The following is a 16,164-nucleotide window of genomic DNA, read 5'->3' as shown; positions in this document are numbered from 1 at the left end:
CTTTATTTCATGCTATTTATATATCTAACATCTAAAATTTTAATATTGCATGTCTATCACCCATAAAATAAAAATGGGTGCATGGAAGAAATATTAAAGTTTATAGAGTGATATGAGTGGTAAAAATAAAATATATGAGTGATATATTTGATATTAAAATTTTATATGAGTGATATAAATATAATATTAAAATTTTAGATGTTAGATATATAAATAACATAAAATAAAATTGCATGTATGTAAATTCACCTTATTTGAAATGATTTCTACGTGAAGTATAATCGAACTGACCTTATTACTACTCAAGTCCAATTTGTATACGTGACTATCATTCAAATTCGATGGACCTGAATAACTCAAAATTAACTCAATAACATTTTAAAATTCAAATTTAAAAAAAATTTAGAAACCCGTTATAAAAGCAGATGTATAGATTATAAGATTAAGCACATCATAATTGAATTAATTGGGTTATATTTATCCCAAAAATTGCATAAGCCATAAAATAAATAGGTTAGATAGGGTTAAATTTGGCTTTAAGTCGAGTTTGGGTGAAGCATTTTAGCCTATACAATCAATAGATCATGTTCAGGTCTGATAAATTCGAGACAGGTCAACTTTGAATCATGCTCAAACACAATTCATCAATCTGAATTGACACCCAACTACGGCTTTGTATGGGTCGGCTTTCTTTCTGCTTCTTAAAGAAGGTTCCTAATACAAAAATTTTAATTTTTGTACTAGGAAACTGCTTTAAGAAGTAATAAGAAAGCTGTCCCAAACGAAGTCTAAATCAATTTCGAAGATCAATTCTCTTCCAAATTATAAACCTCAAGTCATTCCAATACAAATTTCTAGCAATATTGAATCTGAGCAGTGTTTAAGGCTTTGTTTGGAACAACTTTCTTTCTGTTTCTTAAAGCAACTTTCTAGCATAAAAATTTTAATTTTTGTATTAGAAAGCTGATTTATAAAGCAATACAAAAGCCGTCCCAAACGAAGCCCAACTGAACAACAAACATGAAAAGATATTTTGAACTTCATAAATCTGATTAAACTTCAGAGCAACATAGTCAATGAGGAGAAAGTAGCCCAACCTGATTGATAAATAAAGCCATCTTATTACAAGTTCATCATTCATTTTCAATTATTTTCAAAAGATCCAACCAGTCTAAGGTGCTTGATATCTTCGGATATAAGTGACAAGTTTACACTAAATCATAAAACCTGTGATCACAACCTTGAGCTTCTCCGAGTGATTTTTTCTCAAACAGAGATGGTTTCTTCCTGCTGTTCATTAATCCAATTTGCAATGGCTAGAGTGTGGCGTCCACCACAGGCGACGAACTTCACAAACCATCGTCCATGGCTGCCGGTGCTGCTGCTTTTGGGAGGTGGAAGGTTTATGGTTACTTCCATGGGATGACCGGTCGTAACCTTACGGCCGTATCCCAGTCGTCCATGGTCGCCTCGCCCAAACTAACAATGAAGATGATAAATGAGTTAGAGAGAGATCCATGATTGAAGGAGGCCAAAGCTTAGAAAGTAAGAATTTTTTTAGTGAAGAACTAAAACTTGGTTAGTGATATTGTAGTATTTGATGCAATAAAGACTTCTACGTTGTAGAGAGATGTCTATGTGACTTAAACCCTTATATTTCAAGTGATAATATTAGCAACTTAGACTTTGTTTGAGACGATTTTCTTTCTGGTTCTTAAAGCAGCTTTCTAGTACAATTTTTTTTAAATTTGTACTAGAAAGCTTCTTTTAAAAGCAGAAAGAAAGCCGTCCCAAACGAAGCCTTGAACACATCTTCTATGTTACATGAGTCTCCCAAGTTCAAAGAGAGAAAAGTCAAAATAATCTCAGTATTTTTTATGAGGAGCTGTTTTAGTCTCATAGTATTTTATATATTTAATTTACTCCATTGATTCCTCCCAAAAATCCCTTAATTCTTCAAACCTGATCTAAAATAATTCAATAAAAAAATTGTTCTGGATCATGTTTAAGATGTGAAGAAATTAAGTTGACTGCATTTATAGTCTGAGACTAAAATAATCCCAAATGAATATTCTATGCTCCATTTTAATCTTTTCTCCAAGTTCGGATGAGTATATCAGAGATTGTGCTAATTGATGCTAAACAGAGCCTTGACAAAAGAGAATAACACATCTCTGAAACATAGTAAAATTTTTTTTTTTTTGGGGGGGGGGGGGGGGGGGGGGGGCATTTGTCATGGGGGGGGGGGGGGGGGAGGGAATGTACTTATCTCCATGGAAAAAAGCCGTTAGCACTGAAAGTTTAAAACTTATGCAAAGCTCAGTATAGCTACAGCGAAGAAGACTTTTAAGCGAATACCCAAACCAGAAAGATTAAATCAAGCTCGAGGTAGCAACGGTCAGGAAAAAAAAAATAGCACCAAAAGTACTGTAATTCACCTCAAAATCCATTAGCAAATGATAATTCTTTCAAATCAATAATAAAGATTAATATGGAAGTAGAAGTTTTCGCTAACCCGTGAAATGCCTTTTGTTTTGGGGTTTTTTTTTTAAAACTGTTTCCAAACATGGCCGATTTTTTGTGAAAATAGAGCAAAACAGAAATGAGCATATACGTGAAAAGGTTGGAGTAGCGTCAATGGAAGATAAGATTAGAGAGAGTCGCCTTAGATGGTTTGATCATAAAACAGCGGCCTTCCGATAACCCGGTTAGGAAAGTAGAGGAATTAGATATGACATGTTAAGAAAGAAAGAGGTAGACCTAAAAAGTCTTGGTTAGAAAATATTAAAAATGATCTTTCTTTATTAGATTTAAACGAGAATTTGATTTTTAATATGACATAATGGAGAAAAATGATTCCTGTAGCTGACCCCGCGTAGTGGGACAAAGGCTTGATGTTGTTGTTGTTGTTGTTATTGTTGAGAGCAAAATAGAAAGTTTGCTAGGCCAACTAACCCCAAGCATGCATACAGATAAACTGGGCAACAAAACTTCATATAGTAGCTTCACAGCTTCTACATAAAAAAAATAATTAAATTTATAATGTACAAGCCATGTGATGAAAAGCATATAAAACTCACCGAAAACATTCTCCCATCGCGTGTTAATGCAACAGAGTGGGTACCTCCACAGGACATCTATATAGAGAATAACTATGTTAATTAGTCAAAAGTTTTCAGAGAATAAATAGTACAGAAAAGCAAGTGGCTATCTTGACCCACAGATATAAAGGAAGATATAACTATACAATGAAGCGCTATTAGAAGAACTAATTTGGTTCACTGCATCGTGCCATTTTACTAGGCTGATTGATATTAAGGTTTCTTTTGGACAGTTTTCTTATTGCTTTTGAAAATAATTTTTTAATTAAAAAATTAAATTTTTGTACTTAAAAACTGCTTTAAAAAACAGTAAAAAAACGGCCCCAAACTAAGCCTAAATCAAGTTCGAGCAAGTCTGGCTAAAACTCCAAATTGAATTTTTATACTTCCAGTCCCATTCGAACTTGATATATAAGGAATATAGTACATATTATACATATTATATGTTGTATGTGAATATTCATTTTGGTTTATATTTCAAGTTAACTTAAAATTAAAATTGAGTCAGGAGTGAAGCCTGAAATCGCCCCAACTCAGTTTCAGGTCAAGTTTCCAGTAGTTTTCAAAAAGTTTCTAATTTGAAGCTCTTTTTTTTTAAACAGCCCGGCATTTAACGAACAAAAGTTTTACCTGAACGATATCTTCTCCAGACAAAAGTTGGACCTTTTGAGGAACCATTTTGCTACTCTTGTCATCTCCAAACCCGAGCCTTCCATGCTCTCCTCTCCCCCAGGCAAATACCTAAGTGTAAGAGAGAAACATAAGCCCTTTTTTAACCTAACATGCATGCAAGGGATCATGAACACACATTCTGAGAAATAAGAATGCATTTACTCAAGTTAGGAGCTTTTCATTGGAAATATTTCTGCAGCTAATGAAACAAAATCTCATCAAGGAGTCCATCATAACCAAGCTAGAATTTACTCTGGCGGCTTTTACAACACAAAGATGATGAGAGGGTGCTCATAAGATTAAATAAGATATCAACATTTGTCAACATAAAATAACAAAGTGATTGAATGCTTCATATAGACAACTTATGTTTCATAAGCCGCTTAATTGTTTCTTTAATAAGATATTCCTGATGCAAAAATATTGACATTCACAAATTGAAATCTTCGGTCATTTTATTTTCTGCTCACCTTAATCCTTTTGTTCTGTTAATAAACAAACTTAGGTGTCTTATTTGTCTCATTAGAGATCCAATTCAGTATAAGATGCAGGATAGTTTTGGGTTAGGTTTCTTAATGCACCTAATATGATATTTTCACATGAAGGAAAATAAATTATTCATATATCACTGGTAATCAACCATTTTTTTAAACTAAAAATAGATGTTAATAGAGTTTAAGCCCAATTGATAATAAAATGATAAAAAATATCTAAGAATTTCAACAAGGCATTGTCAAAAGATTTTCTTTTAAAAGTTCTTACATGTCAGTTTTGACTAGTTAGTTAAAGGCTCCCTTCCTGACCACTCTCTTTGCCTCTCCATGCTCATCTGATAAATTTTAGCTTGACTAGTTAATTTCATTTTGGCATCACAGTTATAGTTTTTTAGACATGATTTGGCATTCAAATAAGTTGATTATATCTACTAACTAGTTAAAGCTTTAGGATCAAATTTCTTATTAATAGTTAATACTTCCAACTTCAACTTCTATATTTTCCATAAGAATCATTGTCGAAGGAACTAATATGTAAATCAAGATATTCCCTTTTCTCCTATCAAAATTAACATTCAAGTGAATTGCTTTATCATTATGATTGAAATCTATTTCAAATTCATACATTGAACTTGATTACCTTCCAAAATTGTAATACTTGATTTAATTAGATAATCACAAATTTAATTTTGTTTATTTAACAAGTCATTCAATTGTTTTTGTAAAGTAGTTAGAATTCCATATCTATCACGATCTATTTAGGTACTTCGATAATTAACCTTACTTTTAAGTGACATAAAAATTTAATATTAATTTTACATAGAGCAATTAAGTTTCCTTATTCAACCAATAATGATGAGTGATGCTTTCATGCAAAGAAACTAGAAGATTCACAAGTCATCAATAATCAATTACTTCAATGGCTTTCTCCAAATGAAAAAAATATGATATTTAAGTTTAAGTCCAATTGATAACGAAGTAATTAAAAATATCAAAAAGTTTAGCAATAACTTAGAAATAAATAAAATAAAAAAGCAGAATGAATTATGTTCCATAAATTAGATTTCTAACATATCATTGTTTGAACAAAATCAAAAGCACCAAACAAGCAATAATATATTATATAGATGAACAATGGTGATGAATGAATTTACCAAAGCAATAAAAACTAGGCCTGATATTGAGACATAAGGAGATGAATTCCATTGGAATCAAATGGTTGCACTTATACTTCAAAGGAATCACATATGCAAATTTTACTTACAAAACAAAAAATCAAGAAAACAAAATTATTCAAGCCAAAAAGTATGAATTACATACCTCATATCACTTTTTTAGACTCCTTATAACATAGGCTAATAGATAAAGTTGATAAGATCAATTCCAATTTAAATTTAAGTTAATTTCATTGGATAAAAATATTTCCAATTTGAATTTGAAATATCCATCAAATTTTAAATTTGAATTTTCAAAATTAGCAGCGCACACCAATCAAACTAAACTTGCACAGAAAGGATGACTAGAACTTTTGGAAGCCCACACAGGACCCATAGCAGCACCAACTAATTTAATTCCATAAATGATAAAGCCAAAACCAAATATTAACAAGACCAAACAACACCGCCTACTCTTCATTTTTTTTTTTGCCTTTTTTAAATGAATAAAGCCAAATTCCAATGCATAATTTAAGCTCATCTAAATACCGCCACCCAAACAGTAGCAGTCCCACATTAATATCTCTTTTAGAAGCTTGAAATACAAAGTCTTGAACATGCCCTAGCTTTGTGGTTTCCTGCCTCACCTTGAGGACTTGGCTATGCTACTGAGCCCCTAAACCATATATTTTTTCCTTCTGGCCTTTTTAGGATTGAAGGAATCGAAAGATAGGAACTAAAAAAAATGGAAATAGAAACCATAATGGAATTGAATTGAAAGGTGGGAACTGCAAAGAAAATAGAAATAAAAATGTTAATGAGATTAGTTTTAACCGACATGTTTGTTGAGAATAAATAGAATGAAAAGGTGATTTCTTTTTTAGTTTAGTTTGATTGAATAAAGGAATCATCAATAAATTGAAGAGCAAAGATAACCTCCATACTTCAATTTTACTTCAGATTTTCATAGGTTTTCAGCAAAGAATATTAAATAGAAAGAGAAAAGGATTAAAATGATCCATGACTGTTTATAAAAGATAAAAAAAAAATCATCAACTATATTAAAGGACAATTTTGATCCCTCAATTTCTTAAAAGGCATCCCCTTTTAAAGACTTGAGGGACCAAAATGGTCTTTTAATATAATTGAGGATCATCCTTCATAAAGAATCAAGGTATCATTTTGATCCTTTTCTCTCAATAGAAATATGCATATATTTTATTTCTTTGATAAAATAAATTTCTTATGCAAAACAAGACATTTCACCCACCCAACCCCCTATAATTTTTAAATGACAGAATACTATTTTATGTTTTTAGAAAATCAACATAACTCCATTAACTCTATGATGCACATCATATATGTACACTCACCATTCAATTTCTATGAATATAACCTAGATTAGAAATTAAAAAAAAGTTTAAAATATCCTTAATAGTTTAGTAATTATTCATACTATTCAGTACTTTAATTCGTTATGACCTCATATGTTTTTTAATATGCTTCTTGCTTCTTTAATAAGACACTTATGGATATTCCCAAGTTGAAATCTGGAAAATTTCTTTTTGTCTACTTTCTTTTACTGCTTTTATTTTCTAAATTAACAAAATTTTTGTTGTTCATTAGATGTCAAATTCAGTATACCACTAAGTAGAATGGAAATCAAAGTTTTGAAATTTCCCTAGCTTTATAGTATCCTGCCCCACCTTAGGGTATTGGCTATGCTATTGAGTCCCTGCAGTTTCTCATGGACTTGTCCTATCATGAATATTGGAAAATGAAAATGCAGGAGAGAGAGTTTAAACCAACCCCCTATCATTCAAGAGAACAATGTTTTAGACTTTTGAAAACCAGACAGCCCAATTAACCCTATAATGCATCCATCAATAATTTCTTCAATCGTCATTTCTATCCTATGAATATGCTCTGATTTAAAAGCACAAAATTTTCATTCTCAAAATCACCTTTGCAGCTTAATAATTATTTATGCCAATTAGTTATTGAATTAGCTATGACCCCTGATGATTTTCATAAGCAGCCTACTTCTTGCTTCTTAATTTAGACATCCTTAATGCATACATGCCGAAATTCTCAAATGTAAATTTTTGGTCATATTCTTTTTGTTGACTTTATTTTATTTATCACATCAACTTGTCATGATTTTTTTTTATGATTATTCGACAATTTTTATGCTGGTTGTCGGCTACCTAATGCAACCCTCCACTTTTTCATCTAGGACTTGAGGCTTGGCAATGACAGTGTTATTCATCACATGAACTTAATTTACAAAATCCGGGTTTTTATTTTTATCATTGGAGATCAAGATGAATATGTTTCCCAGACTTGGCATACAGGGCCTGAAGCTTCCTGCCACACCTTAGGATCTAGGCTATGGCATTGAGTGTGCTTTCTCATTGATTTTTCTGTCACAAGAATATTGGCAAACCAAGATAAAAAAAAAAGATAAAATTTCACCCAACCGACTCCCTCTAATTTTTAAATTACAGAACAGTAGTTTGCAGTTTTAAAAAAACAGACAGCTCTAGTTGACCCTATAATTCACCCATCAAATATTTAAATGGCTATTTGTTTTCTAAGAATATAAACTGGTTTAAAATTACCAATTTCCATGTTTAAAAAAACTTTCGTAGCCAAATAATTATTAGGAGATTCATATTAATACCACAAAATTCTTATTTATTTGTATATCAAACAATTAAATTTTTATATTTACTTACATAAAACTCAAATCTCTAAATCACATAAAAAAATATCACAAATATTAACTTACCTAAAGTCCAACACACATTTTCATGCATGTGCTTTAATGTGATTTAGACGCTAAAGTGGCATACAAATAACTATATAGGTTTAGACATTAGATATATAAATACATAAGAATTTTGTGGCATGTATGTGATTTCCCCTAATTATTAATGTCATCTAGTACTTTAAGCCTCTTTGTTTTTCTCATAAGCCACTTCTTGCTTTCTAAATTAGATGTTTTTACTGTATAAATAAGATACTCGGAAATTGAACAATCTGGTCATATATTTTTTTTTGTTGACTTTCTTTTACTCTCTAAATTCTCTAAATTAACATTATTTTATAATTTTGCTCATTAGAAGGTCAAATTCAGTATTTCTCTAAGTAGCTTGGCATAAAAGTCTTGTACCTTTATTTATGGGTTTTTGCCTCACCATATGGTATAGCTATGCTAATGGAGGCCATGTATTTTCTCTTAGATTAGTCCTACCAAAAAAATTCAAAAATCAAGACAAAAAATGTAAAAAAGCTTCTCCAGCCAACTGTAGAAAAAAAACAATTTTCAGTTGAGTCCGCTGGAGTACCTCCTTTAAAAAAAGGCCTAAAAGTAGTGATTCAAAACTTTGAATTCAGATAAAAAGGCATTTGGTCGTAATAAAAAAAATCTAAAGCTACATGAAAATCTAATAGAAAATAGGTGCAACATGTAATGGTTAGATTATACTGTGACCAAGTGGCCAAAGGTTTGAATCACGAATACAAATTCCTCTAACGCACGTGTAAGATATTAAGATTGCATAAATCATCTTCTCCTTAGGCTCCAAATTTGCGAGAGCTTCATGTGCTTAGTATGCCCATGAAATTCAAAGCATATCTGTTGACGTATGTATAGATTATTTGTGTTTCAATGGTGAGAGGGTTGATTTATGTGATTTGTCTAGATTATTTGTGGTTCAATCGTTAAAGGGTTAATCTATGTGATTTTTTTACTTTCACCATAAAATTGAAAAAATAATATAATTTTCTAAATTCAACATCCATATTTAGTCGATCAACACAAACTTCATTTGCTTTGGTTTCTTTCATTTGATATGGAAATGCAAATAGCAAAACCTCATTTATAATGTTTTGATTTATAGATCACTCCAGTTCTAAATGAAGAAATGCCACAGTACTGACAAAGCCAATGGTACTGGACAAGAAAACAGTAAAAAGCACTCGGATACCTGAAAGTTTTGATATCCCAAATAAACTGATTTTCCAGTATACATTTTACTAGCTACCTATGAAAAATAAGTAACTTACAATTTTGGGTTTTATATAAGTACGTGAAATAGCAGAAAGCATACCTCTCCACTGTTTGTGATTGCAATGGAATGCCAACCTCCAGCAGCAATGTCAACCTGGAATTTTAAATGTAAATGCCCTCAATAACAAGGATTAACCATTTTTTTAAAGAATATTTTAGAAAAAGTGGAAAGCGGCCTACACATGAGAAACTAGAAAAAATGGTGTTGGCAAGGTACTAAGTACACTCCACAAAATAAAAAAGAATAAGGAGAATAAGGGAGATTAAGGCTTCATTTGTGACGGCTTTTTTTACTGTTTCTTATAGCAGCTCCTAGTACAAAAAAAATTAAAATTTTTGCACTAAAAAGTTACTTTAAGAAGCAGTAAAAAAGCCGTCCCAAACGAAGCCTAAATATCCAAAAATGCCTGTCATAATATTTATTTATACTATGTCACACGAAATGTTACCATAATTTCAAAAACAGGATAATCAACTGTCATATTAAAATAGAAGTTCTTATTATCACCATACATGATACAGCTTGAAAAATTGCCCAGGTAGTGGCAAAGCTGCACATCCTTAGGATTGAGCCACAAAGTCCAATTAAACACCAATTAATACTATTGTTTGAATTACAGCAGATGTATAACTCAAGGAGGTAAATACAAACTAGGCTGATTGTAAACTTTATGAGGACACTAGCATGATCTAATCTTGAGCGACTATGAGTCCATGGGCGTCATGATCCAGATTTAATAAACATACGGTCTAGAACTGCTGTTCTCTTTGAAAATTCTTAATAGCATCTGTCCCTAATTTTCTCAATGTCATATTGTTATATTACAAGAATCCTAGTTATGTTTAGACCATTAATCAATTTAAGTGACTTAACCTTAATATTATCTACTTCTGTTATTTAAATGATATTTTTGTTGCCAGACCAATAAGGAAAATCTTTAGGATATATAAGATTAATCTGTCTGCTATTGATTCCCTAGGCCAGATGTAAGTCCATGCGTCAACATTCTCTACCACATTGAGAAGATAGATAGGTCTTCTCGGTCACACACAACCAAGAAGTAAGTCTCATTTTAACATCTCTTCTACCAGATTGAGGTGATGTCCGAACTTATTTTATCACACATGATTGAGCCATAAGTCTCAATCTTTGAATGTCTTCTCACATTAAAGAGATATTCAAAATCATACTCCCTCCATGTCCTCTCTACTACATTGAGGAGACGTTCATATCTATCCCATCTTCTTTACCACGCTGAGGTGATATCCAAATTTTTCATATTCATCCCATCTTCTCTATAATATTGAGAAGATGTTCGGGCCTTCTTGATCTCATACGATCAAGTTATAAACCACATCTCAAATGTAGTCTCCACCACACAGAGAAGATACACATCTTTCCTATTGATTAGCCTAAGAGCCTAGGTAGCCTTATCAGACTTGGCAGGTAGCCAGGTACTACCACGCGGTACTATAAGTTTAGTCTAGGTTGCTCTCTCATACGGTAGTGGAGCATAATTCCTATATGTTAGTCTAGGACTAGATCCAGATCCTTGGTCTATTAGGTCCTCTTGAATGAGTAGCTCATGGTTGCTAACAAGTATCCTTAGGTCACCACTTGGCTAAATAAATTATGGGCATCAACAAACTCGAAACCATGGGATCTTAACTAGGGTCGTTATACCCATTTGTTAGTTAGTCCTCACTTTCTTATCATTCACTCATTGAAACTTTCATCTTATCAAACCTACATCAATCATTCCCGATTTGAACACAAGCATTGACTTCTTAATGAAAAGTATTTTCGGACACATCTGATATGTAATTAACCTTAAGAGCTTACTCCTTTTAGAAAACTTCGAACCCATATTTAAAATAAACATTGTTTGGAACCACATTCCTTGCAGGGAACATCTCTAGAATATCTAAAATTAAGCTACCTTCCATTAATCCCCGTGGTCCTATAGAATGCATTGATCAACTACAATTAATCCTCTACTGCAATGCTACGAGCGCCTTCTGAAGCCCACACCAATAACTAAAGTTCCTACTTTTGGACCATATTTTCTACCTTTTTACTTTTTCTTCAAAAAAAAACAAAAAGAAACCAAGCACTACACTTGCAGCAAGCTCTAATGCAGTAACACTAGGCATCTATGAAATCATGCCAAGAGAATGAAGAGAACATAGAGGCTTTGTTCTTTCATCTGCCCAACACCTTGTCACAACCTTGCCACAGACAAAAGTTCTCTGGTTGTCTAGTCAAAACTCTCTGTGATTATATAACTGCCATCTTACGACTTGATCTAAACAACTAATACAAATACAACAAGGACTAAATTAGCTTGAGAACCTTCTTTTTCAAATAAGATCACCAAACTTCCAAATAAAAGTCATGAAAAACTAGCTAGCAACCTAGATGCATGAATTTAAGATGTGGACAGACATAAAGCAAATATCATTATCATAATCGTCAAATTGTGGTTTTCAGTTTTCATGGTTTCGGATGGGTTTAGATTGGAACTTATTTAAAACTCATTAATATGTTTGTCGGACGTTTTGGGTGAGAGAGTTTCACCCTAAACTCATATATTTTAGAAAAAATATCACGAGAACTCATGAGTTGTCATGAAAGTTGTAATAGAGTTCTATTAGTGAATCCCTATTAAATTTTATTCATATTGAATCAGGAATCTCTATTAGATAATCCTATTTGTTTTATATCTTAATTATAATTTTTGCAATATTTTATAAAACAAATTAACTGAAACCTCAACTGAAACTAAATCACAAATTTGATAAAACCTTTAAAGCAAAAACTTCTATAAAGGGACCGAAACTGAGTTTTAAAACCTTATGTTGGCAAGAAGCCTCACGCGTCAAGTATTCTTGCACAAGCTTTCCAATAAAATATAGAGAAACGTTGCTAGATCATTTAATATCACAAACAATTCTAATAAGGATGCAAATATATTTTAATAAGCTACAAAAAAAACTTTAATTCCTTACACGTCTATGAAACAATTCTACATCATTTAAGACTTGTAGAAAATTGCTGCATATTTCTAGTGTCACAGTGACACTTTACCACCTCATCCCTAAAAATTTGGGTGAAATTTATAAGCAACCTCTTTCTTCAATGCTTTACAATTTCAAATAAACCAAAGGAAAAAACAAGTGATGCCCTGGGTAGTTCATACTCACTAATGCAAGTCCAGATAAGCCTTGCACAGGAATAGGTTGTGACCTTGGCTGAGTATCCCCAGTCCCAAGCTGACCATATTCATTGTTTCCCCAAGCCCACAACATGCCATCTTCTAGAAGCGATAAATTGTGGAAAGCACCAACTGCAATCAACCTAACCCTTTCGAGGCCTTGAACTCGCACAGGCATGTAAATCTGTTTGCTATAAATCAAAGTTCATCCATATGGTTTGTAAATTTTAATAATCATCCAAAGAGAAAGATGAATAAAAAGAAAAAAAAAATCAGCAAACTTATAGATAAAAGCAGATGAAGATTAACATAAGAAGAATCTTGTCATAAGAATGGAAAGCAGTTATAGCCTCCAGAGAAGAAAATGTTCATACATGTCTCCAGGAGGCCAAGGTTGACCCCATGTCCAAACATGACCATCTTCAGTTAACACCACAGAATGAGTACCTCCAGCAGCTACCTGAAGATTTGCAGCAATTAATAATACTGTAAGAAAATATCAATGCAAGCTCAAATAATAAAATCTTCAAAAACGAGACTGAGGTTGCTGTTTTACATAGCTAAAATCCGGGAGGACATGATGGGAAACTTGCGCGGATTTTTTTGAAAATTAATGCCTAGAATCAATCTAAATGAGTTGTTTGAGGTTCCACCGAGATGAAATCTGAATCAAGAATAAAGTGCACACTGCAAAATGATTGGCCCCTAGATTTAGGCTTTGTTTGGGACGGCTCTTCCTACTTAGTAAAGTGGTTTTCTAGTACAAAAATTTTGTACTAAAAAACCGCTTTAAGAAGTAGTAAGAAAGCTGTCCCAAACAAAGCCTTAATTTGCTAGCAAATTAATGTAGTTTATTATTGAAAATACCATTTTGCATATTAGAACAATGCATGTTAGTATGTGTTAAGGAATGAAAACTTGCAAATACATTATTGTTCCAATTAACATAAATTATTTCATCTTTCAAAAGCAGATCCTCCTAAAGAAAATATATTTGAGGTAAAGGATTATGCTGTTATTCCCCTTTATAATCCTTTATTGCGTTGCATCTCTTCCCAATCCTGGCCCATGGAATCAATCCCTCTAAGAATGTGACATATTCCTTCACTAGTGTTACCTAGCAACAACAAGATGATAATACATGTAGTAATAGAATATGAAAACCCGTTTGCAACATGATCAGGAAAGTGGCAAGTCCTTTTTGTTTATTCAGGGGGTAAAAGATAGTTGAATGTAGTAAAAGTAACTTGTAGTTGTTCTTACAAATGGAAACCTAACCAATTGAACTTGTTCCAACTACCTGTCGTACAGAAAGCTTGGGTGCACACCGCTGAGGGATGGTAATATCCCTCCTCAAAGCCTTACTGCCATCTTCTTTCTTCTCAGGCTCCTCTCCACACTGTCCATACTCATTTCCTCCTAGAAGATACAAAAACAAAGACATCATAAAATCATGATCTATATTTAAAAATAGCAAAGCAAAGCCATTGACAAGTTTCAATTTCCATGGTTTCCTCAGGCATTATCACTATCCAGAGAGCATCACTATCCAAATTAAGCAAGAAATAAATCTCAAAGATATCTGAAGATGGAAAAGAGAAACATAGATTATGATCTCTAGCAAGCATCATTACCCCATGCATATGCTCTCCCCTGGTCATCCACGGCAAGACAATGCCACCCACCTATGGCTGCCTGCAGAAAATCAGGAATTCAAAAAACTAAACACAATTACAAGTTAATTTCACAAGGGGGACTTTCTAACAGGTTTCTCTGACACACCTGGACAATTTTAACATCATCCAGTGCCTTGACGAGGCTAGGAACACTCTCAGTCTTGGTGTCCGGCGGATGGCCCAGGGTGCCTCTCTGGTTCCATCCCCATGTAAAAAGCTGGGTTTTTTACAGCGGAACAAGTGAGAAAGATTCCGAATAGAGCAATCCAATAGCAAATATCTGAAAGCTATGTAGAGAGAGAGACAGAGACAGAGAGAGAGAGAGAGAGAGAGAGAGAGAGAGAGAGAGAGAGAGAGAGGAACCTTTCCATCATCGCATATGGCAAGGGAGTTGCGGCTTCCGGCGACAACAGCGGTGGCATCACGACCCTCAAGGGCCTTCACACTGCAGACCCATTCCTTATCCACCCAGTCTCCCATACCCAACTGTCCATCTTCTCCTGATCCCCTGCAACATTTGCGTGGCCAACCTTAGATGAGGCAAAGCGATACAGTTCGTATACACTATAGTTAGGTGAAAAAACAAGCGACATGTAGAGGGAGAGTGAGGACCAGGCAAGGATTACGGAGTCGGAGGAGGGCTGGGAGTCGGCCATAGATGATTGATGACGTTGAATTGGGAAAGTGAGAAGGAGAGAGAGGGTTGAGTAGCTTCGTGGAGGCGAAGATGAAGTGCGCTCCTCTTCTATTTTTGGATTCTTTTCGTCTTAAATCTCAAGAGTTGGTCATTGTAAATTCATAAAGCAAACGAAGGAAAGGGCCTGGATTTTAGTTAGCGCCGGCAAAATTCGTTTTATAGGACATATTTTCTCTCTCCTTTTTTTTTCTTTTTTTTTATAAGTTCATAGGGCAGTGAAAAATTCGATCGACCTAGTATGCAACCCACATCAATTTACACGGGCCAACACTTAAGGCTTTCACTGCTTGCCAAAGGATTCAAACTAAGGACCTAGGCTTTGCCCAGCCGGCTCTTCACCACCCGGACAAACAGCGGTGGGTATTTTCTCTCATCTCGTTTAAGATATGTAGAATTATCAATTATGTGAATTTTTTGTTTTTAATAATTAGGGATAGAGCCTAATTTTTTCATAATAAAAATTAATTATAGCAAATCTAAGAAATCAAAATAATCTCGCAATGGAGTAGAGATGAGAAAAGTTGAGCTACAATCTATTTATTTTGTAGAGAAATTAGGAGCAGTGTCCAAGCTAGCATACAATATATAAGTGAGACTCGAACTTATGTCACTTAGTTCCGAGTCAAACTCCAAAGAGAGCTACATACAATCCAAATTTTAGTGATGCTAAAAAAGAGAAGCACGAAGGGTTGAAGAGAATACAATCATATGACATAATCAAAAAGAGTAAAAAATGATTAGAAATTAAAAAGATAAACATAAAATAAGCTTGGACTTCCCCTGGTTGCCAAAGGGGCCCTCTGAGAAGAAGCAAAGCAAGCAGCTGGTATAATTAGTCAGCATTGTCATAAAAGCACGAAAATGAGCAAAGATCTGAAATAATAAGGAACTTAGCACATAATCAGGCTACATATGCTGAACAAAATTAAATGCCTCTCGTTAAAAGAAAACAGCCAAATTTGTTTCTATGCAAATAGGGGCGGAGCCACTCATTTATTTTAGGGGGGGGGGAATTTTCATATAAATGGACTAATAATTTAAAAAATAAAATGTGGACGTAATTCAAATCAAAATCTTGTA

General features: G+C 33.4%; 1 protein-coding gene across 1 annotated transcript; it reads right to left on the bottom strand.

Moving 5' to 3' along the window:
* Positions 1-1,077: 1,077 nt before the first annotated feature.
* Positions 1,078-15,203, bottom strand: LOC110115541 (ultraviolet-B receptor UVR8). The gene is made up of 11 exons (XM_020848805.2): positions 15,000-15,203; positions 14,751-14,895; positions 14,494-14,604; positions 14,346-14,406; positions 14,012-14,130; positions 13,086-13,171; positions 12,701-12,902; positions 9,537-9,590; positions 3,732-3,842; positions 3,081-3,137; positions 1,078-1,479 (listed from the first exon to the last, which is right to left on the bottom strand). Exons 1-11 carry the CDS (start codon positions 15,041-15,043, stop codon positions 1,267-1,269), a joined length of 1,203 nt encoding a protein of 400 aa, XP_020704464.1. The 5' UTR covers positions 15,044-15,203; the 3' UTR covers positions 1,078-1,266.
* Positions 15,204-16,164: the final 961 nt, after the last annotated feature.

Source organism: Dendrobium catenatum, unplaced genomic scaffold (genome assembly GCF_001605985.2).
Source record: "Dendrobium catenatum unplaced genomic scaffold, ASM160598v2 fragScaff_scaffold_651, whole genome shotgun sequence".
NCBI classification, from domain to species: Eukaryota; Viridiplantae; Streptophyta; class Magnoliopsida; order Asparagales; family Orchidaceae; genus Dendrobium; species Dendrobium catenatum.
This window is presented reverse-complemented; position numbering and strand designations above follow the sequence as displayed.

Bases quoted from the DNA above. Each gene is read 5' to 3' on its own strand.
- LOC110115541 (XM_020848805.2), bottom strand. From the start codon at position 15,043: ATGGCCGACTCCCAGCCCTCCTCCGACTCCGTAATCCTTGCCTG. The intron at 14,407-14,493 runs GTGTGTCAGAGA...GATTTTCTGCAG, and splicing joins ATGATGTTAAAATTGTCCAG to GCAGCCATAGGTGGGTGGCA. The intron at 14,131-14,345 runs GTAATGATGCTT...TGTATCTTCTAG, and splicing joins GGGGAGAGCATATGCATGGG to GAGGAAATGAGTATGGACAG.